The following is a 26,643-nucleotide window of genomic DNA, read 5'->3' as shown; positions in this document are numbered from 1 at the left end:
ATTCATTGCAATGACCAAACGGGCTTACCGGAAGCTGAAGACTCTTACGCGATAATGTTGGGTCGTTGGAGAAGTTGTAGTTTTTTTTCTTACTTCGTTTTCTGCGCCCCGCCTCAACTGTGTCGCTTTAACGCTCGCTTGGGAATGAAGTCATAAAAACCGTTTTGTCGAATGAAAATCACGCTAGTAGAGTTGAGCTTCCACCAAGGCGAGCGCTTTCGATGCTGAGAGTTTAACAAGCAGTAAGAATAGAAGAAAACAAGCGTACAAAAATACACTTCGGCAAAGTGTACGCGGCAAAGGCAATAACCAACCATCCACCTGCCAACCATCGGAGGTTAAACGGGTGGAAAAAGTTTTCTATCCGGGGTGAGCCTTTTAAATCTCCCGTCCCATCTATCCTGCAAGTTCCGCTCCTACTTCCGGGTGGGTTAAAACACAACCCATCCTGTACACACACCGAACAGGGGATGCCACTAACTCTAGTCGCACATTGGGTGCTTTTTATTGTAACATTTTTATTTTACTTTCCACTACCGGATACCTGATGTCGTGGAGCTGTGTTCCTTGTGAAGGGGTCGTCGTTGGAGTAAGTTTACTCAGCAGGTTGTTTTCTCCCGTCTCCCAGTGGAATGCGAGAAGATTGTTAGCGGTGAAAGCTTCAAGGAAGTGGAAAAGGCACCTTTTTTCGATCCTTAAAACTTCAATTGTTCTACCTACATCATACATGTGTGTGTGTGGATGCAAGCTAGTTTTTGAGGTACGTTTCGTAAAACCGATGATAAAAACAACCCTTCACGGTCTTTTTGCTCCCAGATGTACTCTTTGTACGAGCTTGCCTCTTCGAACGGCGATATGAGTAAACTTTTTCCCACCGAAGAAGTATTCCGTTTTGCGCTCGTTTTATTCGACACTATCCGACATCGTCAATCTACGACAGAGTTCCTGCTGACTGTGGTGGTTCTTTGCACCTGTCATTTCGTTGGCTTGGGATTGGTACTGCACACTATTGTAAGATTCAAGAAAGAGAGAGAGAGAGAAAGATAGAAAGGAGGGAGCTTCCCCAAACACACAAAAAAAAAAAAAATCCATGCATCAGATGAGCTGTCGTAACCTTCGTTTCAACCAAGCGCCACTCAACCCCGATCCTGGTCATGGCACCAACATCCGCAAAGCGAAACGCTGTCATTTATCTAGCAGTATAATATACGGTATACAGCGTGGATGCGACAATTTTTGCACGTCAAATTGATAATAGATGAATCTTCCGCTTACCGGTTCGGTTGGTGTCATTGTTGACGGCGTAAAGAAATGGAGATTGATGCAGCTGAAATTGCTATTATAGAAGAACGTACTCGCGGAAAGATTTTCAGTTAGTTTCGGAGGTGTTTGCAGAGTGTCGTTGATTGATATTTGCTGTTGACGGTGTGGTGAAGGTGCAAAAAATTTGAATTTGTTTGCATTGAGTGTGCTCTAGTTGCAAGGACCTCTCAATAATGCTAAGGAGATCTTTTACATCAAGAATTGTCGAGAGGTATTTAAACATACATTAAAACGATAACTCATAAATGGCATTGAAGGCACATGTCGCTTCTTTCCAGTTACTCTTTGATTCTGGGCAGTATGACAACTTCTTATCTGGGGCAGCAACTTTAAGAAACTTAAATTATATTTAGCTTTTCTTGACTATTGAGAGAGTCCTTACAAATTTCTGTCTCGTACAAGGCCAGACATTCCACTCTTTATCACACTGCTATTTTTCTGATACTGTCCCCAAAATTGATCAATACCTGGCTTATATATTTTATCTATTGAAGACTGAGGTTGACGGCCTATACACCGTTAACTTTGTACCTAATTTTGCCATAGAAGCTTGCAAATTACGTCTGCTGCCGGTACCAGTTCCCCAGCAGAATATATTGGTTTGTTAATAAAATGTTCGTTAAGATTTGTTTATTCCAATAACAACAACTAATAGTGATAAAGTACAAGTTCCTATCTTTGACGAATTAATATGTTTAATATGAAGCCATCTGAAGTAATTCTATCGGTTCTGTAGGGAAATATTGTAACAGGAAATGTTTACAGTCTAGTTAGTAGCATGCCGGCTTCAATTTCTTCCACACTCTAAAAGACAGTTAAACGCCTTCGACCATTCACCGCATGCTACCGTAGAAAAGCAAACATATTTTCTAACGTCTTTAACCATTGCATTCTTGCACTCTCGGAGCCATCCTTGCCGATCCGGACAAAAACTCTCCACCAACTCAGACTCAGAGGAATGGTGAGGGTGAGAGTTTTAGAACCATTACTGTGCTAACACAGCAAAACACACTGGACACCATTCTCTGGACACCAACGAACGTACACCTCACATCCATCGCAAACGCACTGCTTACGATTCGGAAGAAATGCCCGGTACAATCAGTTAGGCAAATAGGTTGGCAAATAAAATGGCGGTAGAAACCTGCTTGCACATCTTATTGCTTGCGAGCCGCCTACGGTGGCGAATATTGTCTACCAACCAGTCGACGTCGACTGTATTTTCCGATTGGAAATGGACGCAAGATTGCATTGCATGTATGTTGCCGGTTGGCAAAATCTTGCCCCAGAACAAGATGCACTACTCAGCAGCCCAACAAAATGGCGCACCTCGCTTAGTAGAAGTAGAGCAACGTAAGCAAAGCTTCGTAAAAGCTTGGCTGCTCTGGTGCATGCACACGGCCAAAAGGCAACAGCAAAACGAACGACAGCTTTTAGCGATTTGTACCTCAGTGCGGAGTGTGAGCAAAATGGAAAAACAAGATTTATTTACATGTTTTAAATTAGATTTAAATATATTTCAATGCCACTGCCGGCAGGGATGTATGTTTTCCACGAAAATAGAAAGTACAAAGCGAGGAAAGTCGCACGCTGATCACATGTGCGGAAGGAGAAATTGGGACGGAAAAATAATACAATGCGATAAAGTTTTTTTTTCCGGATAGTAGTAGTCGTGGTAGTCACCATGCTGGGCTGTCCATTATTGTTATGGCGTGTGCTGATGGAGCTTTTCTATTCGGTGCAAAAAAGGACACGTGCATTGAACAACTCACTCAACCCCATCCGTCACCGACATACACACATAGCCACACTTGCACATGAAAATCTAGTTCGAAAAAGCCTATTTCTGCTGCAAGTTATTCCGATTTACGGTCCCTATCTCGTTTTACCGTTCCATCTTAGTTTTTCTTTTCTTTTCTGCATGCTCCTTTCGTACACGACATTTTGACAATCGAATCAACTTAAATCGAATTGAATTGAACTGTTTTGCAAGTTTTTAGTAAAAAAGCTCGGTCCTTTTGCTTCTCCAATCTTTCGTTAGTCTTTTTTTTCCCCTTTTAGCTTTGCTATGCGGTTCCAATGCAACGAAGGGCATCATGACAATTTGCAAATCTCTTCGCTACAGCCCGACAACCAATCAAGGGTCGTCGGTATGTGTGTGTGAGAGACTAAAATTGATTTTGAATCGTCTTGAGGGAAGGAAGGATCGGTTAAAAACTTGAAGAAAGAACTGGAAGGGATCTTTTGAAATTCAATTTTAAGATTTACAGCATTCAATTTGGAATAAAAACATATCTATTTCGAACATAACTTAAAACACAACGCAAAAGCACAGATATTTGTAAAAAATTGAGTTTTAAACCATGTAAACAAAATATTTTCAATAGGTGCATAGTGAAAAAGATATGTGAAAAGTACCAGCTTATCGATTTATTATGTTAATTACTAAATAATGCTATGGCGTAATTATTTTCCTTTTCCTGTTCGTCTTCAACTTTCTACTAATACTTCATTTCATTCAAACAAACAGAAGTAATAATTTTAATACAGTTTATTTATTCATATTCCTATATGAATCGACCCGAGACAAATCAATAAACTTTGAACCCTGAACGATATGTTCCCCACGAGACTCGTTTAAAGTTGATTGAAAATGGTTTTCCTGCCTAGCAAACGCCACAAAGTCAATCAGGATCTGTCTAATGCATCAATCCACGCTCCAACACTTGCCAAACCTCAACCCTTTCTGCTTCCTTCGAACCTTTCGCCGCGGAAAAAAAGGTTTCTTACGGTTAGCAAGCAAAACTACACCTCATCACTTGCATACACAGCAGGACACGTACTTAGCGTACAGATCAATTGCATTTATTTTCTTCTCTACACTTCCGCCCAGTAGATTCACGCTCTTGTTAACATAAACATCATCCACCGAGAGCAAGGTTGAAAATGACAGACAGAGAAGCGATGCAAAACCCCTTTTCGTTTGCTGCTGACAGGACTCGACAGAATTCGTTGCATCCGTCCATCGTTGAATGATTCATTTCCGAATCATCTTTGCTCGGATCTGTTTCCGCGGATGGACGTGTTTCTCGTTTGACGTGTTGCATCGCGAGGATTTTCTGCGAGGAAAAGCACGACCCTAACCCATGCAATCCCGCCATCGCGACTCATTACAAATGAAAATGAGCGTTGATAATAATCGAATGAATTATGCTCCCGGCTGCGCTAAGCCTACACTAGAACACGATGAGTTGAAACACCGGGGAATAGTCAGGAGTCGAAAGAATGATGACCTCTTGTGCGGGATGGAGTATGCGGTTTGATTATCCTGCCGGGTAGAATTCGGATCATGCTCTGCTGTACGGAATGGAGCTTTTTCTGGAGGCTGTGGCAGGTCATTGTGTCAGCAGATGCCGACAGGTGACAAGGCATCTATTTCCCATGGGAAGTGTTATGCCCGGATGAAGCTTGACCTTGTTTTTCTGAAAGCCGAAAAGGAAATTAACTTCATTTTCAGATGTCATACACGCTCACAAACACCTCAAGGGATAACCGGGATGAGAGGTCAAATTTTGGGATATTGTCATTCGGCTCACGAAGTGTGAATAGGTATGCTGGCCGGTAATCGGAGACTGATTAATTAAGATTTTCGTTCTGCGAATATCCTGAGGACCGCATCAGATGTCAAAAGTAAAGCTTTAGTCTAAGCAGAAAGAACTCTTCAATACAATGCTCTTTATAGTACAAAGTCAGTTTCACCCATTACAAACAGTGCTAGAACTGTGTTAAATGTCTCTCCTAATCAACTCAATTTTCTTTCTTATGCACTACTTCTCAACAACCAGAAGCCATGTATCAATCGAGCTCAGCAAAATAACTTCATCCCGATGGAGCTTATCACACAAAAATCCCAACGCAAACGTCCAAAAATGTGATGCCACTAACAACCAGCGGTAGTGACCCTTTGCCAGATGTGCCAGCTATGGATTTTTATGTCCTTTCTGCTTTTTCTCCCTCAATCTGGTTGACTTTCGCTGTTTTCCGATTGGAATTGAATTACTACAATCATACCGTTTGCCATCATCGTCCGGTGGCGGAAGCGGGTGCGCGCATATGCACCATCCCCGTCTGTTCGTCGTGATTGGATTTCATTTCCGCTTCTGGGAGACGAATGCCAGGGAATGTTTGCCTTTATATCGCTTGCTAACAAACTTCAATTTGGAGTGGAATTTTTGGGGGTTTCTTCCGAGATAAGGAACTTCCTGCAAAAGAATGCTTTTGTGCAGTGGTTAAAGCTCGTTTTACGGTTCGACGGTACGATTGGTTGTTCACCGTCTTGACCGCAATGGAGCTCGCGTCTTTGGTGATTGTGTTTTTCGTTCGATCTGTACTTCTTTCCGTGCTGCAAGACCTTATCCTGTTGAGATACTTTTTTCAAGGAATCTTTTAAAAGAATTTCTTATTTATGTTCACCAAGCTTATCATGTCCGATCATCGTTGATACATTTCCTTCAACATCCGGGGAGAAAAGTTTCAACAACTGAAACAAAAAATAGATAAGTAAAACATCTCTAACTTCAGCTCTCCCAAAAAGTGACGTCTTATTTCGTTCGACAACTTATGATGCAACAGTACTTACGCTCTGTAGTAGGAAAGTTACCAAAGTCGTCCACCGTTGAGTTTTCCCCCCGGGTCAGTCGTCAAAAACTAGTCATCCAAAGACAAAGCGTACACCTCCCATAAGGTTTCCCCCAGGTTTGCCCAACCCCAAGCGCTGTACCTTTGCAAAGACTTACCGCATGAGAAGGATTATCCTGCTTGCGGATGGAAACTCAAACATCCAAAAATCACTCGACTGGAAAACGGAAACTTTTTCGATACTGCCCGTTTGCCCGTTCGGACGTGTATTACGCTAGGAAATCCAAGAACTCGGGATGTGGAACACCTAACTGCATCGCTTGTCAGTTAGGGCGCGAGAATTCCGGGCAAGCTTCTAGCATGATGAAGGACCAATTTCACCCGTCCGTTTTGGTTCGGGTCCGGTGGAAAGTTTCTACCACTGTGGTCCTGAGTTGATCCTATTTTGTGTGGTTTTGCTTTTGTGCTTGGTGCCATGAATTTAGTGAGTGGAGGTGGTTGGCATTACCTGAAAATGTTGTGTTTTTATTGCATGGAGTACTGTGCTACGCTAAATTGTTTACATTGAGTTGAAACCAGGAAGATATGTGTATTAAACAGGAAACACTTTGATGTTAGGGTTAAACAAGAACGCAATTCTAATGACAATCACATTCTTACAAAGTTTTTGTTTTTATTTCAAGGACTTGCTGGCTACATGGCAAAATTTTTATTGCATTATGACACGTTTGAGTGGTAATTTGATTCTGCAAGCCTGGATTTATGCTATTTATTTTATTTTTTGATTTCGTACCTCAAGTGATGCAACAAAATTTTCAGATTTTGGATCAATAATTTAGAAGATAATTGAATAAAATGCAGCTTCACGTACATATTTTTTTTTAAAGATTTATCTCAAATTTTATATTTAAGTGCAACGCATTGCATAAATCTAGGTGAAATGCGGAAATAATTTGGTTAAAACATCATTTAACATTTAAAAGGAATCTCCAAAATTCCTCGGAAAAAATTACTTCTCCTCAAATGACCCCAGTCGTTTGGCACAAAATAGCTTTGCTATACATTCAATGATTGCTTGCAATGCTAGAAAAGTAAATGAAGCTGCCATTCGGAATTAACTTTCAATCCTTGGAATGAAGTTTTGAAAAATAGGTCAACAGGAAACATCTTCCTAATAATTGCAAATTATGGTTGCAAATTTATTGTGTGTTTTAACTAACGAGAAATTCCTCTGTCGGTCGTGAATACTAATGAACTATTTTAATTTAAAATGTTTGAGCTACTTGCAGGGGACCTTTAGCTCTGAGATTGCACAAAAATCTTGTTGAAAAAGCTTAACCGATTGCACCGAACAAAATAAAAATCCGTACTGCTAGCTTACCTATCCATTAACTTACACTTCAACCATAGCTGACCTTTCGTGAGTTTGATTCTAACGCTTTCTTTTATTTTTCTTTCGCAGGTATGTGTGCCAAGCTACGCCCCGGACGTTTGGTAAAACTCATTTAAAAACACCCACTCGTCTGCTGAAGTAGAAACAAAACAGAAGTATGTAAAATATTTATGATCCTCTACTGAGTGTGTTGATCCGTACCATGGTGGTAAGCTTTGTGCATCACCTCCGCAGCCTGAAATTATTCAAACGGAAACAGATGCTGTTCAATGGGAAACCCGACAACAAACCGACACCATAAAAAGCAAAAAAAAACAACAAGCGAAAGCAAACAAAGAACCTCTCTCCCGTCCGGTTGTTAAGTCTAAAATTTTCCACAAAGCGAGCTTTAACGCCTCTCCATTAAAGCGAACCGGTTGGACCTGGTTGGTGGAAAAATTTGGCAAACAAGATGTACCTTCATACACCGAAAAGCAGAGAGCAAAACATAAAAGCGATGCTTTCGGTACGACCCTACCTGGACCACCAGTTATGAATAATTTAATCTTAAACATTTCCTTTTCGTCAAGTAATGCAACAGCAGCAAAAAAACAGGAATAGATTCTTATACTAAGCAAAACTGAACCCCTTTTGCTAGGGGAATTCAAAAAACATGCGGAAGGTACTAAAAGGGGTTGACTTTGGCCCTTCGCATCCTACAAACTGGTACCCTTTTTTCTAGCTTAATTTATGAGTGTTTCCAAAAGGTAACAATCAAGCAGAAATTAAATGAATTTGTTGTAGTTGCTGGCACGGGAAAGAGCTTTAAGCATACTTCGGTTTAAGCATACTCCTCGATTCGTCGATCCTTAACAAGCTGATGAATTATTTATCGGAGAGTTACTCGGAAGGTTCATCGGAAAGCAATTTCAATAGAAAATAATTCATTTTAACTTTGTTGCGGCTGGTACAATTCATTTTATTTTTGCTTTAATGAATTGAGCTTTTTAACTCCCAAGAGCCGGCTTGTTGCCATGTTTCATGTTGCATGTTTCAGCATCCCAAGCGATGCTGAAACATGCTTGTTTTAGTGAGAAGCTTTTACACGTTCGCAAATTATATCCAGCACATTAATCAAAAACAAACCCAGGAAATATCACTAATCTGCTTATGTAGATAAATTTACGAGGTAAATCAACATAAACTTGCAGAATTTGAGAAGCAGAGTCAAGATAGCTTTGTTCTGCCTCAAATCTCCTTCCAAATATTGGGAATGATTGATGAAATGCATGGCAAATCACTGACGCACAGTACGTCCAAAAGATTTATTGCTTCTTATAGCGTCACTTTTGCCATGCCGATTGCATACCTTCAGGCACTCGCACTCGAATGTGATGATCGCTGAAAATCATCTTTTTCCCAATGATTTATCAATTAGCGCGTACACGCAGTATTCGCACAGCACCGTCAAGAGCAGGTCTTTTCCTTTCCCGAACCACAAAATCGTGGCTTCATTCACGCAAAATTCTACTGATCCTACCGGTGGGGTTCTGCAGCAGGGATCGTATCACGAACGCGAATGATACACACGCTCCATCAATGGTTTGCCGCTGCTTATTTGTATAGCATTCGCACGATAATCCATCGTTTGCGCATCGATGCCGATATTCATACGCGGGTTGTACCGGATCACAGCCGGCGAACTTGGCATATTTACGCACTCCCTGTAACCTGTAACATGCTTGTGAAAGTACCGCACATCGACGTTCCCGAACCCACGAATGGGAAACCTTCTACTCACGCCAAACCGTAACCGGTGTGTGTGTACTTAATTTCGAAGCGTGTGCTGACACGCAGTGGAAAGTATTTGAAGTGTAAGTGCGCATGTTTCTCCCACCCAAATTTCGGCACGGCAGGTGCAAGGCTGCCGAACATCCGTGCTACACCCGTTTGACAGCGATGCGGATTGTAAACTAATTCAATTTCATCGCCAGTTTTGAGGTTTTTGCACCGCTAATAGGCAAATACCAGCGGCGAACGCATGACGGGGTGGCATTTTGAGACGCAATCAATTTTAATGCGAAACCGTAGCTTCGACATGTTTGACTTCCATCGGGTATTTTTGGTGGTGGCAATTTTCGCACTGAAAACTCGAGTACACAATGCTTTAGATTTAGAACCTTAATCGGGAAATTGCAGATGTGGAGAAAGGATTGAAATTGTTGTTTGAAATGATTGTGCATGGTTCACAACGCCTGCCAGTATGCAAACACAATTCAACGAACTACTTTAACCTCCTTCGTAATGATAATTCGCAAGTCAAGACAATTATTTTTCAACAGAAAATATTCCTTAAAATGTTGTTGAATAAGCAAATTATTTAAATTATATTTGTATTTTTCTAGGGCCACAATAGAAACTCACCAAATACAATCACCAATCCATCGTACAGAACAATAAACTTGTTTAATGCACTTTTTACGATGCTTCAATTCAGTTTCATGTAATAATAAACAACTTTAAGTACATTTTCATGATAATGTCACCATATGCCCAATATCCGCCCAGAGTGTGTGCGAATGCGTTTAATGGCAAGTTATGGTAATTTTATTCCTGCCAAACACCATTGACTGTCAGCTTTAAAAGTGATTCTATTTTGCAGTTCATTTCTCTTGTTTCTCGTCGCATGCTCAGCACTTTCATCGCGCCCCATACAACGCACCAGTACTTGAAACGGTTAGCAATGTCATAATGGGAAGCCATTTTTCGCGATTAAGAGATGCTTCAAGCACTAGGGGAAAGCGTATGTTTCGCCCATCGCTACAATCGCAACATTGTAGCCGAGCTGTTTGGATACAAATGAGCATTTGATATTCATTCGCAACGATTCGCGCCTAAAAGTAGACAAACCACCAAACAGCAGACAGCTAGCATGTGCTACCGAAAAGAAAACAACTCCCGTGCTTCAAGCCCGAGACTAACAGATTGATCTTAATTTTTCACTATTAGCCCACAGCTCAGCGAGCAAAGTCAGGAAGCGGGAAAAGACGTCTTCGTCTGACGACTCAGCATCCCAGTTCTATCAATATCGAATTCCGGTGCGGTCGAGATTTACTCGATGAGAAATTAATGAGCGAAAACGATACCTTCCAGAGGTGGTGCCCGATCCCCGTAACAGCATCAGGCGGACTGATGAATCTAACGAACGGGCACGGTTTGTCGATGGTGATGTTTATGATCCTCAACGTCTCGTCTCGATTCACGACCAAACCCAAGGGAACGAACCGCACGATTAGCCGATGAAGCATAATGATGAATTACTGGCGGACCTCTCGCAGGACCTTCAGCTCCCAGGGCTCCCGTTCGTAACCGTTCCAAGTGATTTGTGAATCAATAAATCTGTTATCAATAAGTAAGCGCGAAGGAAATGGTTGCCAACCAGATACTGCTGCTGCTGCTGCTGCTGCTGCTGCTGCTGCTAGCTTGCTCTCCGGAATGTTTCTTTGGTTGTCTAACGGTCCATTATCTATGGGCGCGATTGGGTCCCAAAACGGAACGAGTCAATTGCTTCATTTGTAAACATGATTGAAACCGTTCCGGAGTGGTTTTGCATTGTTGGGTGATTCGCTCGTCGGTGTGGTTTTGTAAAATCTGGCGGTAAAATCTAATGCCTCTTCGTACATCTTCCGTTCGGTAGGAAGGAAGGAAGGCAGGCTAACGAGTGGCTGATAAATATTTATTCCTCCCGGACACGGACGGTACCCGGGAAGCCCGGGAAGCGGAAGTCCGTCGTTGGCCCATTAGCGTTGGTTGAAGGACCACACTGCTTGTCTGTTCGCTAAATGCCGACTTGAAAGTGGGATTTGTTATGCAAATTTTCGCATTGATTGAATTTTGTGGTTTCAGGAGAGCGGGTGAGAGAGTTTTCCGAACAGCGAACAACAGCTACTTCCGGAAAGTACCCTAGAAGGCGTCAACTAAGCGTCCTCATCCCGGTACTTGGAAGTTACTTAAAGTGTGTCAAAATATTTGCTGAATGGTTTATTTTTCCTGCCGGTTGGCCCAGTTATTAATTTTCTTTGTTGACCATAAAGAAGAGCTAAGGCGTTTTCTTTCTCGTTCTGTTTGCTTCTTTTTTCTGCTCCAATATACATTCTCGTGATGGATTAGTCCGGTCCGAATCCATTTGGTGGATAATTTGGCACAAGAGAGAAACGATCATTCTTCCCTTGATTTGCTTTCTATATATCACTAAAAATCCATCAGATACGCTCGATTAGATTTGCCCTCGATTTGGTACAGGGACTGTGGCACGGAAAATATGTTTCTTCACAGCTACAAATCCCGTCCCTAGCTCGAGCAAAAGTGCCTCGGTTTGGTCAATCGCGAGAAGGAAAAAAAAAAAGAAAATAGTACCACAGGCAACGCATTCAACCAACCTGAAGATCCACAGCAAACACAGGGCGAGTGGTGAACAAACAATCGTCTGCAAACATAATGAAACATTCATCTCCGTTCTGCATCGAAAGATGTTAGAATAATCGGAGAAATTGATGACTCTATTCCCGGGCAGAAGTGGCACAACTGCGATTGTACGATAAGGTGAAGGATTAGGGCAGGAAGTCAAATTTATGATGATCTTCTCTACTGCACAACTCGCCCGATCGATTGAGCTCTTGAGTTAAATTATTTTTGGTAACAGTCTTAGAGATTTATGCGACAGTTTTATTTTTCGTTCAATGATGGGAATTGTGGCTTGAAGTCACTTAAATTGCCATTGAATATTTTTGCTAGATTCTTGATACTTTTCTGCTAAATGTCAACAATTTTAAACATATTTTTTACAATATCACCCCTTAATTGCCTAAAAACAGGCATTTATGAATTCTAAACAATTCTAAATTATCAACATAGCAAAAACATCAATCAAATCAATGAACTAATTTAATTGAACTCCTTGAAAATCAATTGCACTCATCACAATATCTCAAAATAATGAAAATTCAAGCAGTTTCCGAAAGATTTCTCGCTATCAAATCTCCTCCTCCATGAAAATTACACCCATTCTCCGTCAAACCACTTCACCAGTTCACACACACAGACACTGCACGATTCAATAAAGAAAGATGAGTGTTTAATGAAATGATTGCAGTTTTGTTCGCACGCGATAATGCATTTATCGAGCCGGCCAATCTGTTCCGATACTTCATTCCACCATACCGAAATGGCTGGACATGACTTCTAGGGCAGACAAAAAACTAAAGAGATTTGTTCAAACACTAAGCTTAAGAAGCTTTTCTTGCCCTTGCTGCTCCCGGCTCTCGCCAACTCTCTTCATAACTTTCAGCTCGGTTGATATACTCGCTCTACGGTCATTCCTGTTTTCCGACCACCCGTCCCAAAAACCGGCCATCCCTTTTGTTTTCCAACACTCATATCCATTCATCCATCTATGCCAAATGGGGAAAAAATATGTTCCCATCGCTGCTGAACGGTTTTCAACGCGTTTTCGGTTCGTTAGCTGTTGGAGCTTGTCCAGCGAACCAGGTTCAAAGCAAAGGGTAGAGGAAAAGTCTATAATTCACCACTCATCGCTGGCACTATCTTCAGTGTATTTTTTTTTTTCCCGTTCAAAATCCCATCTTCATTCCATTTTCCTTTGTTTGTTTGTTCCTCGTGGATAAAGGGGTTTTTGGAGCTCACACCCAAACGTTGGTGAAATAATTGTACGGATTGGTTCACGTTTCACTTTTTGGCAGCGCTTCATAGCCCAGCACCAGCTTGGCTGGCATTTTGCTAAGGGATGTCTCTTTTCTTGGCTCGCACGGTAAGCGCATTCCGACGTAAATCTTTCGATGTACCAACCGCACCAACCACGAGAAAGCCATTTCCGATCGCGTAACTTGCGTACTGATCCCCCCCAATGATGTGCCCGGCCGCGCTCGTTCGGGGCGGGAAAATGGTCGGAAAACAATATTTATTGCACGAGTGCATCAGTGGTTTTTTTTGGGTGTGATTTAGCTCGCCCAGTAAAAGAAAGAACACTGCTGCCACTTTCTTGGCACACGAGCGACTGCACCGGAGCTGGGAGTGGCCAGTTGCTTCCTGTTGAATGATTTAGATCGCTAAACGTTTGGTCGCAAATTGCTTTGTGTGGTACAAATTTGCGAATAAAATTGGAATTTTATGTTGTGAAATGATTTTATTTTTATCTGGGGAATAATATTTTAAAAAACCTAGAGATTTGTGATAATAATTAACGTACAGATTTTTCATCAAACTACATCATGTTGCACTTAATACTCATTAGTCATTAGTCATTTATACTAAATTCGCTCAAATGATTCGCTTGGTGCCTACCTTCAGACTCAACCGGCTTACCACGGTTGATAATTCATTTATCTCTAAACGAGAACTATACCAACATTTCATGGACAGTAAAAATATCGCGTATACATCGATCGATACAGGATAAGAAATTACGGAAACTAATCTGTTGGACCTATTATTATTTATCCAGAGACTTAGCCAGGTTCAATACGAGCATCCCCTACCGCATACGATCCACTTCAATCTCATAGGCAAACGGCACAACTTCGGTTCGACTGGTGTTTGTCCAGTGCCCTCTTTAGAATGTAAGAAAACACTCTTACTCGAGCAGAAAATAAATAAGTTCCCGGTACCACTAGCCTGCGGCGTTAATCCTTTTATCCTATCAGCCATTCCCGGCACGGTTCTGCACCGTGCCCCCTGTTCCAACCACCATGCCAGGACAAGAAACCACCGGGCGTTCTCGCACTGATCAGCAAAATAAACATAATCAAACAAGTGCGCGAAGAATGGGACTAGTGGCACCCGTGTCGACCCGTTAGTGTGTGGCCTTGGACACATCGCCATAAGGTGCAAAAAAGGTTCGTTCCTTTTTGGTTTTTCTCGCCACACCGCCCGAGGCTTGTGTACCGTGCTGATGAGAAACCGATTTCCCTTGCACACCCTTTGCGAAAAGAAAGAGTTCAAATGAAAAGGGCACGGACACGACAGGACAAAAATCGATATCACCTCGGTGTGCACTTTTAAGCGAGCCGCATTTCCGTACCACGATCCTCCCCCAAACCCACGTCAATCGTGATCGTGGGTGTGGCTTTAATTTAACTCCTCTTTTTTTTTTTTAACCCGGCTGGCAATACGGCACCCAGCCCGAAAACGGAAGAAAAACCATCATCGTCAGCTTAATTACCCCTATGTATGCAGACATACTGGTCGCTGTGTCTGTCTAATGAGGTGTTTTTTTTTTGTCTTCACTCGTGTTCTGTTTGATTCTATGTCTGCGACTGGGCGTCTGCAGTTCGCAATTTGCCGCACACGAACGAATGTGCTTCGTTTTCACTTTCAACCATGTGGATAAGGTGGTCCCAACCGATACCCTCGGGGTGTTGCGAGCGACATAATGAACGGCGGGGTTGTGTGTATGAGGATGATCACAGCAAACGGTACAGGAACGGTCTAACCCGTTGGCAAAACTCCCCCTTGGTAGTGCCCGCATGTTAAAATACGATGAACCCTAAATGAGGTGGGCATGTGAATCGGTTCGAGCAGAAGGATTAGTTTTGCTGTGAGTTACTAGCCAAATCAACAGCTTTAAAATGGTTTTCGGTATTTCGGAGATGTAGTGTAATAGAAATGTAATTTTAAAGCAGATTGGGAAAGTGACTCATGTCACAAACGATTAAAACACGTAATGATAATGTCGGTATTCCATTGAGAGTTCTTTTTAAAAAGCGATTACCAACAATTGCAGAAATCCCTGAGAGTAAGTTTTAAAATGAATCATGACCATTGTACACCCTGGGTCGCAAAAGAGTATAACATTCTTTACTGTCCCTAAATCAGATTAGACCTAAGGTAACATTCCCTACCTAGAATTCATAATCCCATACGATTCCCGGGCGAATTCCTTCCCGGATTTGAAACGATATCTCACCAAATCCTTTCCTCAAGAAACAGGACAAAGGCTCTCGGGCTCGGGAATGTTGGGTTTAAAATGTTTACCACCAGTAAATGACCGAAAATTGAAGTTGTTAGTCAAACGTGATTCAAATTGACAGAATCCGGACACACGAACAGGGCAGGCATAGTGACATCCGTATCCTGCACCGTACACCATTGACATGGTCGAGTTTTCGGTGGGCTGTCGTGTTGTGTACCCTTCGACCGCACATAGCCCCAGAACCGAACATTGGTTCAGACATCTGGCCATGCTGCACGAGGAGGACCAAGGGTACTTACTAATGCCGAACCCTCTCAGAACCCATTCAGAGAAGCGAGACGTTTTAACGCTTGAAATATATTTGATTTACGGTGAAAGCTCTGAACAGCTCTTGACCACCAAAGGCAAGACTTGAAGGTGGAGAAAACCACCCCCCCAGAAGGGTGGGAAGGCGTTAGAACTTACATGTATATCACGTAGTACATCGAACATTGGTCAGTCAACCGATTAGAGGCTTACCTAACCTTCTTCTCCTTAGCTTCTCGTGTTGACCATGGTAAGACGCATCCTCAGGTTGGCCAAAAGTTGCTCCGATTGCTGTGGATGTTAACCCGGGGTATCCTGTTCCTTCTCGCACGTAGAAAAGTGTGTATACCCAGGTGACTTTCGTATTTGGTCTGGCTCATTGTTAGAGGTTTTCCTCCCACACGCACGTTAGAGCTCAAGAAGACTGCTTTTCCCACGAGCCAAGAGGGACCATGTTTGAGAAGCGAATATATCCAGAACCGTCTCGGAAAACCCATGTTCCAATGTCTCAAACCAAGCAGCACTGAGTGACGCATACGATGGACGGTGATTATCGTGCAATAATTCATTGTTGGTCTTGTAGCCCGGTCAGGAAAAGAACCTACTGCATGAAATAATTTCTGTGGGCTGTGGGAAAAGTTGTTCCACTTTCATCGGTCTTCGACCACAGGCAACTATGGAGCACAGTTTTTGGGAAGTGAAAGTCAAAAAGCGATGGGACCATCGGCGAACCTTGGAGGGCTGGTACGGGGAAGGACTTCTCCAATCAAACGCTTCGGTGGACATCTGCTCACCGAGCGCCGGAGGGGTTTTATGTTAAGCAAACACATAAGTTATGCCTTGATTGGACCACATTTTTCAATCACTTCTCGTACGTTGGTTCTCGCTCTCGGTCCTACTCCAGCAGCAGCAGCAACAGCAACAGCAACAGCAGCGGCAATGCTTTCGTTGCCTTTGTGAAGAAAGCTCCACTCGATGAAAATGGCCGAAATCAATCAACAAGCCTTCCGGGCATTCTTGAAGGAATCAATCAAGCCCAACCGAGTACGCCAGGATCGCCGGGTTTTGGCCTTTCGGGATGGTGGGTAAATTATTGAATGGCTTATTGAGAAGCAATATGGTCGAGAACGACAAAAGCTAGCAAGAGAGCAGTGGTGAAAGATTTACCGCACTTTGGTGAATATTTTATATTTGAAGTATATCAAGCAACATTGTAGAGGAAGTTTGTGTTTGAAGAAATGTGAAAGTTGCATGTTCCCCGGATGTTTAAGCATTTTAAATTATTTGATACACATAGACGATCATAGAATTTATAACAAAAGTAGAAATCTTAAGATGGAGCTTCAAATATTTTAAACCAAATGTTTCATCTTCATCTTGAAACATAACTTCTGCTTCAACTGGAATGACTCCTAAAGCTTCAAAGTCATTTTCCAATTTCAAGAAGGATAGGGATTTTGCTTCGTACCAACTCAATGCAGTTGCGTTTGCCTTGAATGGACCTCCTTCCCAATCATATTTTACAAATGACTATGCAGAATATCTGACATTTTCATAAAAGACAATGACTGTGAATTTATTTCCCGATGCAACGTTCGCTTTTTCATCACCGTTAACGCCAACGTTCGACCTACTGTAAGATAGTCAGCTTCCTAACATCGCACACACACTCACACAAAAAGCGTTGCAGCGTTTGTCGCAAGGTAAAGGACATTGTTCTGGTATGATTCACTTCCCCGGGCTGGGAACTTCTTCTACGCTCCAGTTATGCTCCATTCTCGAGTGACATTTCATTGTTCCCGGTAGAATGCTTCGGACGGAAAAACCATCCCACCGCTGGGAGCCGGTAGCGAAAATTAATCACCGGTAGCCTCAACTCCGTCCCGATTGTGCGTCTGTCAGGAGGTTTTTGTCAACCTGTACTTAACACGGCTCTTTGGAATTCAATCGTGTCCTTCTGACATATGATTCAATATCCGATTTCGTAATACAAGTGAGAGCGCGTTTACAGGGCAAATTCTTGCTCAGTCTTGTAATTCAACACCTGTAGGGGAGGGCGAAAGAGACTTTGGTGGAGCACCGGGAAAACAACCCACCGCCGGTCAGATAATGATAATCCTTTTGGCAAATATTTGGACTCCTTCTCCTTCATCTCCAGGGGGATCGTGCGGGGAAACTAAGGGGTTCAAATGACTGGATGACCGAAATTCTTTCCGGAAGACAAAAGCGGTACAAATGGCAGAAGAAAACAGCAAATGACGTCTACAGCGAAAAAGAAAATCATTCGAAATGAACGGAAATTAATGATCTGTCCTTTCAAGATTGCTGGCAAGAGCTGTCTTTCATGTTCTTGTAATTGAAGCGAAATACTTCCCCTTTTATCTGTGTGGAATAAGACATCATTAAAATCTTTGTTCGTTGGAGAAAAAAAAAATATAAACCGTACAATTCTTGCGGCAGGATATATTTTCGTTTTGATTCACATCCACGTAATACGCCTGGATTTATGCTACGATTTTATAGTAAGAAAAATGTTTGATCTAGAAAATTTGAAGCCACTGAATTTGTATAATAATTTTGGTTATAAAACGATTTGGAAGCCAAAATAATCTGAAATGCTAATTGCATACTTTTGAATGTCACATGAAACATAGCTCCTCAAGTTATGCAATCTAGAACCTTAATACTTATTTTAGGGCTGCTTGCTTCTTCCCTATTTTCAACGAAAGCTCAACACATTGAGTTATCTACGTGAACATAGCATTCTTCACGCGTTTATTTAATATATTCGCCTCATAATCAAGCAATTGCATCAACAATTTATGTTCCCCACAAGCCAATCAACACAATGTTCTATTGAATTAATCTAACAGAATAGAAACCGATAATTGCGGAAGAAAAAAAAACCACTGCCCGATCGATCTGTCCTCCACCCACACAAACACACACACTCACGACAAAACAAACCAATTGGAAGAAACTAATCACCTTGTCGTGGCAGCTACTGATGACTTACTACAGACCAGATCTCGCTCTGGATACTTAGTACAACCAATCAGAAGAAAGCTCTCGCTCAAGCCCACCATACCAGCAGCCTGTTTTAAACTACCCAGCATCGATTGCTTCGAATGTCTCGCAAACGATTGCGATCGATTGCAGTCCGTTTTGCAGTTTGCGTCCGTCTCGGGAGTCCCTTCTTTTGCCGATGGGATTGCTTTCCGAGTAAACATTTGCCGTTCAATTTTCCATCCGAAAGAAACCCGGCACGAACCGCCCGGTACCCACAGCGCTCGTGTGTTGAGGCGTCTAGACAGGGCTATGAAATTTGCATTACCATTGGAATGCAAAAGGTTTTACCGGAAATGGTAGTGCAGAAGTTTCCCCGATGTGTAGCCCGGCAGAACGGCAAACAGAAAGCTGGCGAATTGGAATTGTTTGAACTTTGCTTGGAAAACCATTTTCTTGCGTCTTGCCACCGTTGACCAGCGGTGGTTGCCATTTCTCGAAGGAGTTTGATGGAAAACTATTTTTCACTTTCACACCGCATCCGCATAGAAGGTTGAAAGTGGTAGTAAGATTTAAAAAACTCGAAGCAGGAAGCCTGCTTCAGGATTCATTTGTCATCATTCGAAAGTTGACAGTTTTGCCGCATTTTTGTCATCATCGCTTGGAAGGAGCAATTTCGGTGTGTGTGACCCAGGCATGGGCACGGTGCGTGTGTCTTATGATGAAGTAAAACACACACACACACACAAACACTCAGGCTTTAACTCTTCGTTCGTTTTACCGTATCCACCGGGCAGGTTGATAGTTTCAATTAATTTAATTAGTTTTACTTTTAATTTCCTTCCACGGTTGGTGCTCCGGCTAGAGCAAAGGATAATCACCGCAACCACCGAAACCGCCGCAACATGGATGATCGTTGCCGTGTCGGGTGTGTCTAGAGGGAACGAAAAGGCATAAAAAAAGCGAAACGGGCTTTTCGCTCATAAATGTGAAATGCATCCTACCGGAAAAGCGCTCGAACGGTTGTGCACAATAATTAAGGCGACATCAGTTATTTTCTCGGGTGCGATTTATCTCCTGACTCCCCTGTGTGAGGTTTTGTATGTGTGTGTGTTTGTCTCTGCTTAATGGGAATTTGGAGACGTACATTTTCCCAGCAGTCGGTTAGCTATTACCCGCCCTTCCGTTGTATGTGTGCTTACCTTGTGTACGTGTGCACCTCGTGTGTGTATGTGCGTGTGACTCAGCGAAAGGATTGGCCTTCACGAAAATGGATTTACGGACTAGGACGACACCGAAGGGTAAGATAACTGCATCCCCGGTTCGAGCCTTCCGGCGTATGGCTGTGTGAGCTGCAATGGTAGAGAATTCATTTGGAAGACGTATTCGTTGATATTCCCTGGTTTTTGGGAAGCCAAATCCACACACACACACACACACACACACACACACACACACACACACACACACACACACACACACATGCACTCAGACTCACCTTTTGCGACAAGATCAGGCCACCACAAAACGTGTTTAATCTAAAAACACATCACATCTCAACGCGAGCTTTTGCCGGTCGCTTTGCCAAAACCTTGCTGACACACGGATCGAGATGCGAGAAATTTCGGTACGGTTCGTTTTTTGGAAGACGGCACAGTATCTCGCGTACGTTTTCTTTAGTTTCTTATCGATGTTTTGAAATCTTTACTTTATCGCTGGAATCCATTAAATTTAATGAAAATATATCCGAGTTTTCCTTCTGGTTACGGTGCGACTTTTGTTGAACTTATCTCGCGGTTGGTTGGTGGTGGTGGTTGATACTGTTTTTTTTTTTTATGGTACGATGCACTACCGGCAACAGAAGCATTGGGATCGTTGTGATTTTATTAAACATAAAATGCACTTAAGTTGCTTTGCAATGTGACTGTCCGGCGAACGTGTTGGAAGGAATTAAATCAACCCTCGAAGAAGTAACTTCACGTTTTTATTTCTTTTGGTTGTGGGAATAGTGCTGGTTGCTTCTTAAGGACTATTTACCCTTTATTTATTTTACTAATACATTTTGCAGACTTTAAAATACAAACGACATCCTTAAGCAAGCTTTTTTGCTACACGAAAATAAATATTGCCCTTTATGCGCCTACAGTTATGCATTGTGTTTAAACTTTTGGTTCAGTTAACGAAACATTTTTTCCAATCTATAAAGTAAAAGAAATATAAAAAAAAGTATAAAAAGAAGCACCAAACCAAAAAAAATGTTACCTATGGAGAATTTCAAGTTGACGTATTAGGCGAGAAACTGTAAAAAAAACTCTGAAAATTATGATTTTAGCCTGTTCTCTTATGATGTTTTTTATTTCATGTTTCAAAACCAGAAATTTTCAATTTGAAAACTCCCACAGCCTCCACGGCCTTTAAGGTTTAAGGTTGATGTTGCTGTGGTGTATTAATGCTACGTCAATATATGCCATCCATGTTTGAATTTTGTTTCATCGTTCAAACTTTAAGCGCATCAATCATTTTAAACGCCGTAAATTAATTTGAAACTCCGTAAATTAATTTGAACGCCGTATTTGAAAACTCTTCTGAAGAATTGCACCCCTTGCTATAGATTTTATTGGAAACTAGCAAGCTGGATCTGCATGACTACTACCGACCAAAAAACTGGTATATTACGCCAGATTCTAAATAAATGACGAAAACATCAGATCTGGACATTACCGATTGGATCGATCTCAATCGTTAGTTACGAATGTTTCCTTAGCGACAACACATTATCCGAGTTCGGTTGGTCAAGGAAATCGTGTCTGCTATCGTGCGCTGATACGATTCTATGCTGTGCTAGTGCGAGTCCTCGAATATGCTGACGGAGGACGCCAATTTACTCGCCGTTTTAGAACGACGGAGTTGCCAGGGGACTTAGTTACCTGAAAACGGATTGGAGACCTGGTTATGTCATCAACACGAGCTCAATCCTGAGCAAGCCTAGAAGAAAAAGATGAAAAGTTGGAGGAGAAAAGACAGAGTTTTGTTTTTGAATTATTGATAATCTTCTCATAAAACTCATCAATACTGTCTCCATGAAACAGAGGATAATGACGATCGGTGAAATTATGCTACGAACAAAAAACGAGGCATCAATCGTGTCCACTTTTGGCGTGATAAATTCACTATTAAACCTTTTCAATTGCTTCATTTGTCGAAAGCTGTTCCGATGCTACCATATGAATTGAAACATATTGCGTGCGTACATCATCCCTCCAATCTATCAGCTTATTCTCTACCACTGTCCTTTTTACCCCTCTCATTTGCTTAAAAAGGCACATTTAACAATTTAAGGTGTGCAGAAAGGGCAATAAATTTAACAAAAAAACCGACATCCATTCAAGTTATCTTTCGGTTTTTGCTACTTTTGCTCGACAATCCGGTGCTCAAAATAAAAGAACAAAAATACGCACAGAAAAATGTCGTCCCAATAAATAATTCATGTACGTAATCCGTTCCCCCGCTACAGCAGATCGGCTCTGATTGGCCAGTGTCGCTGTCGTTGCGAGACTCGGTTTCCATCATCAGCATTTTATTGTTTGTAATTTGCTCCCCACATTTTCTGCCAGAACGTGTCCCACGTTGAGGGTTAAAGGACGCAAAACCTCAAACGTTGGGCAGAAACTTCGTCACCATGCCAGGTTCCGGTAGTTTGGGCGCTCCGTCCGACAGCTAATAGTTGCTAAAAGTTTTACAATCAATTTAATTGGATTTATGGTGTCTCCGGAATGAAATGAGCGTCCCCCTGTCGGCGATGCAAGGTATGAGTGAGCAGCCATTTTCTCTCAGGGCTACAGCGAAGGGAGAGATCTCACTCGTTAAAGTTCTTCATTATGACCATCGGATGGGAGAATTAAAATTAAAAAAAAAAAGAAACCAAAAACCAACAGCAACGTAATTGTCATCAAACCGATTGTTCGGAAAAAGTTGTGTCCTGTGTCCGGTCTGTTTACGTACCACAAACGTCTGCAAAACTGGGCGTAGAAAATGAGGAAAAATTCACTTACCTCAATGCACATCACTTTTCCCACTTTGCTTACCATAAGAAGCAACAAAAATTAGAGAGAAATTAGCATTTTCCTGGGACAAAGTGAATCTTTTTTTCCTCGGCCAAGGTGTGCCCAGAAGGGTAGGCACGAGGGCAGTACGGGTTTGACATTCAATTAGGAATGTTATTCAACGGTTTCGCGAAAAGGGAGGAGAACATTAAGCAAAGACACCGCAAGCTGCACCCCGAAATGGAAATGAGCTCGCAGCAAGAGAGAAGCTCACGGGTGACAGCTGCATTCAGGCAGCAAAATTGAAAAACCAAACGGTGTGCAAAACTTGTTATGGAGAAAAAATAAACAAATGAAAAAATAAAATTGTTCTCCCTTAGCATTGCGATTAAATAATCGAAAGCGAGAGTTAACGCTCGTGCAAGTGACAGAAATTGTATTATGAGAAAATTAAATGGAAAAAATCTTTTATAAAAACAACATTGCAAATTTTACTTGAGAACAAAAAAGCTTTCCGGATGAAATTTGGAAAACAATCTGAAAATTCATTTTCATTTCCACGCAACCATCGGTACAGTTTCCTACGGTTTGAAACCAAACACTATTACTCAATAATTCAAAAGTGTATCATCTGTCTTCTTGGCCAGTAGAATGGCAGCCGCCCTTTTTGCTTTCGTTCCTCCCAAAACAGTCTTCCAATCGACCAAACAACCGACTGCTTCTATTATCAGCAGAGCAAGAAATGAAATCACCTCCAGCTATCGAACTCCTTAAAATCAACATCTTTCCCCCTTGTGCACAAAAAAAAAACGACCACAGTGTACTGATGGCCGGAAAATTGATTATCTCCCGGCAGCAAAACATCTGCTACATCTTCCGACTCATACCACTCTCCCGCGTGTTGAACGATTGAGCTTTGGGTTCTGCTTTTATTTTTTTTTTTGTGTTTCCCATTTCAAGTAGGTCCTTTACAGCCCTGCGGGACAAAACACTTTCCAGTTTGTTTGAACTGCTTTTGCACCACCCAAAACAGCTTCGAGACCGTTCGTTAAACGTTTTTCCGTCACATGGCGTGTTCTATTTCCGCTTCCTTTTTTCTGTTGTTGTGCAAAGGTAGTTTTTAAAATCGAGTAACGAGACCTTCAGTTAAAGTTCACTTTGTTTACCAACGTTGAATCCGAATCGGAAAAAGAAGACGACATTGTGGTCTTGAAGCTCCGTTTTCATTTGGTACGAGGGTTTTTTTTTTACTAAATTCTTCTGTCCGTTTTGCGCCGGCCTAAAGTTCGCGTTGGACAACAACACACAAAAAAGACCACTCCGCTGAGGTTGGAACCACTGTTCCGAAAGTCCTCGCAGACAAAAAAAGGGAACGTCCAACGACCGCCTCCGGGGAAGATGATAAATGATGATAATGATAACAAATTGATAACGGTGCGTAAACAGTGCTGCTCTTCGTTGCACGATCGCGCCCAGAGAAAACCCGTGGGTATGCTTTTTTGTGTGTCGTCGTACGAGGCAGTCGTCGACAACAGCTTTTCCGGGTTGAAAATCCTGACGAAGGCGAGAAAAAAAACCCCCCCAACCGTTACCATCCAATCCCGAAAAACATCCCGCGGGTGATTTTCCATTTTCTACGCAAAATGTGAGCAAACGCTGACAGTCGTGTGGTTTTGCGCTTTTCCATGCCGATCCAGGATCGCTCGAGGTCATGCCTAAAGGTACCATAAAACATACACTTAACGTCACACCATTCCAGCGCGTCCGGCATGCACGATTGTCCTGCATGAATGGCTCCATTTGCACCACAGGCTCCAGCCAAGATCGTCCCGAGATAGAGAGAAGGTGCATGTGAAGGTTCCCTGACGTTTGCAAATGGCCGACGGTTTAAGGCACCTTCAGCAGCTCGCCGATGGTCAGTGCATACCACCACATGCTGACGATGATGATGATTATAATTGTGGCGGTGTGTTGTGGAATGAAAATTGAACACTGCACAGCAATAATGTGCACAGCTTCCTTATCCGCCCGGTAAAGTTTGGTGGCGTAGTGGATCGCTTCATTCCGAGAATTCCGGACAAGCTTTCGCCAACCCCATACCTAACATTCGTTTAAGCTTAGGAATGCACCGGTGAACTCCTGGGGTTCACCGTGTGCCGTGCGCTGTAGTACGTACGTGTGATTTTATAGCGATGACCTATGCAAAGCATGCAACCCGGAGAATGCAACCCGAACCCTTCCGCAGTCGGCGAACCATTCGTTGGTACGCTTGGATCGCTAACAAGAGCTTAACGAGAGTAATGAAACACGTTGCGGAATCGGTCATAATGCCAACCAGGCAACATTGTTAAACACCAAGCCGATTGCTGGTGTTGGCGTTGACCAGGAGCAGACAGTAAATTTTCCATTTGTGACCTGTGATCTAAAACCCTTTACCAGGCTTCAAATACTGAGCGAAGTAGAATTTTAACACGTTTTGATTCGCTCGCTCTCTCGCACTCGGGTGATTTAAACATTAGACGAAGAGAATTAGCCACAAGGATATATTATATTTCACCTGTCAATCCAATTCACTCCCGAATTGGCATCCAGTTTGTGGTTTTCCTTGGGCGTCTTGATTGATCTTTCGCGTCACGCTCGCGCGTGCCTCTGTGGTGTAAAGTAATTTTCATTTTTGATTGAATATGACGGAAGTTAATTGTTTCTTTGATGGGGGCATCAGGCATCTTCGCTGTAAGTCAGCATCTTCAGCTGATGCCTCCAGGGGCGGAACGGAAAGTTCCTTACTTCCAAAGCAAGCGTCCGTTTCACTTCCAACACACGCACACGAGGTTAAATGTGCTGACGCAGAAGGCCAAAGGAAAGGAAATTATGCCTAACGATGGAGGAAACCTCCAGCAGAGGTAACCACTAAAGCTCGAAAAGGCCTCGCCATCGCTTCGGGCAGTTGGTGGTGCGTACGGCACAAGGCTATCAGCTGCAGAGAGAACGTGTCCGGAGTGTTGAGTTGGTGTTTGGCGTATGTCTGCACGTTAGCCGGATAGCTTCCGCTCACCGACTTTCCTTGGTGCACAACCAAACCCCTGAAGCAATCAGCGGGCGTTGTGTTAGTTCGTGTTTGTGTTTGATTCCATTCCAGTGAACATCGCACTCGATACTGCTTTGTGCTAATGCTAGATTCGTTTTTTTTTAACTTGCTATTTCTTCCTTTCATCCCACTCTCCAGATTGCCTTCATCTGCAGCTGTACCGAGACTCGAAGGATCGCTACAAAAACGGCCAAACAAAGGCATCGCTCTCGCTGCAGCACTTTCTCGGCGTGGAGTCGGGCTTCACGCTGGACAAGGAGTCCAACACGATAGCAATCATCTGCCAGGATGTGATCGTCGTCCTGGCATTCGATACCCGCGAAAGACTGATACAATGGCAGGTGGGTATCGGGTGTCCAGCGCGCTAGCTCGTGCCGTTTGTTGTTTCACAAACGTATAATTTTCCTTCTCGACTGTTCGGTTTGTTTTGCAGGTGAAAATATCCAACAACCTCGGGGACGATCTACAGTACCTGGTTCTGGTTTCATCGGCACCACCAAAAGCGAAACTATCCACCGGACCCGCCCGTATGCACATCCAGGACCATCGGTTCTGTCTCACAACGGGCGTTCCACCACGGTTGACAGGGTTATGGCAAATCGAGCATTTAAGGTGATGACTAGCTAAACAAAACGCGTCTTTTCTTGATAGAACAAAAAAAGAGCTAACCGTGCTTTTCATCTTCCCAACAGACGATACGGTGTGGTGGACAATCGGTTTTGCTTCGAAGGTGGCTCAAGCTGTGGGAAAGGGGAAGGACTGTACGTTTTTGTGACGGATTTGGGCGAAGAGATAACGCACACCTTCAAGCTAGCTTCACAGGGCAAGCTTGCCAATAAAAAGCGGGCGACTGCGAAGAAAATTGCAGGTAAGTAGAGAT

At 42.7% G+C, this 26,643-nt stretch overlaps 2 protein-coding genes across 4 annotated transcripts in view; one reads left to right on the top strand and one right to left on the bottom strand.

Moving 5' to 3' along the window:
• Positions 1 to 26,643, bottom strand: part of LOC126567930 (condensin complex subunit 2) — a 299,174-nt gene that overhangs the window by 203,655 nt on the left and 68,876 nt on the right. Inside the window, exon 1 of one of the 2 annotated variants that reach the window (XM_050224298.1) lies at positions 21,406 to 21,410. The exons of the other annotated variant lie outside the window; for it this stretch is intronic. The gene's annotated coding sequence lies outside the window, so the exon portion shown is untranslated. Of the gene's footprint in view, positions 1 to 21,405; positions 21,411 to 26,643 lie in introns of those variants that run through there. 2 annotated transcript variants of the gene reach the window in all.
• LOC126567764 (uncharacterized) overlaps positions 1 to 26,643 on the top strand; it is a 407,639-nt gene that overhangs the window by 377,613 nt on the left and 3,383 nt on the right. For both annotated transcript variants that reach the window (XM_050224046.1, XM_050224047.1), the window contains 3 exons: positions 25,902 to 26,104; positions 26,197 to 26,375; positions 26,456 to 26,631. In XM_050224046.1, coding sequence (XP_050080003.1) covers positions 25,902 to 26,104; positions 26,197 to 26,375; positions 26,456 to 26,631 — 558 coding nt within the window. The remainder of the gene's footprint in view (positions 1 to 25,901; positions 26,105 to 26,196; positions 26,376 to 26,455; positions 26,632 to 26,643) is intronic.

Source organism: Anopheles maculipalpis, chromosome 2RL (assembly GCF_943734695.1).
Source record: "Anopheles maculipalpis chromosome 2RL, idAnoMacuDA_375_x, whole genome shotgun sequence".
NCBI lineage: Eukaryota > Metazoa > Arthropoda > Insecta > Diptera > Culicidae > Anopheles > Anopheles maculipalpis.
Note: the sequence above shows the minus strand (reverse complement) of the source record. Positions and strands in the feature narration are given on the sequence as shown.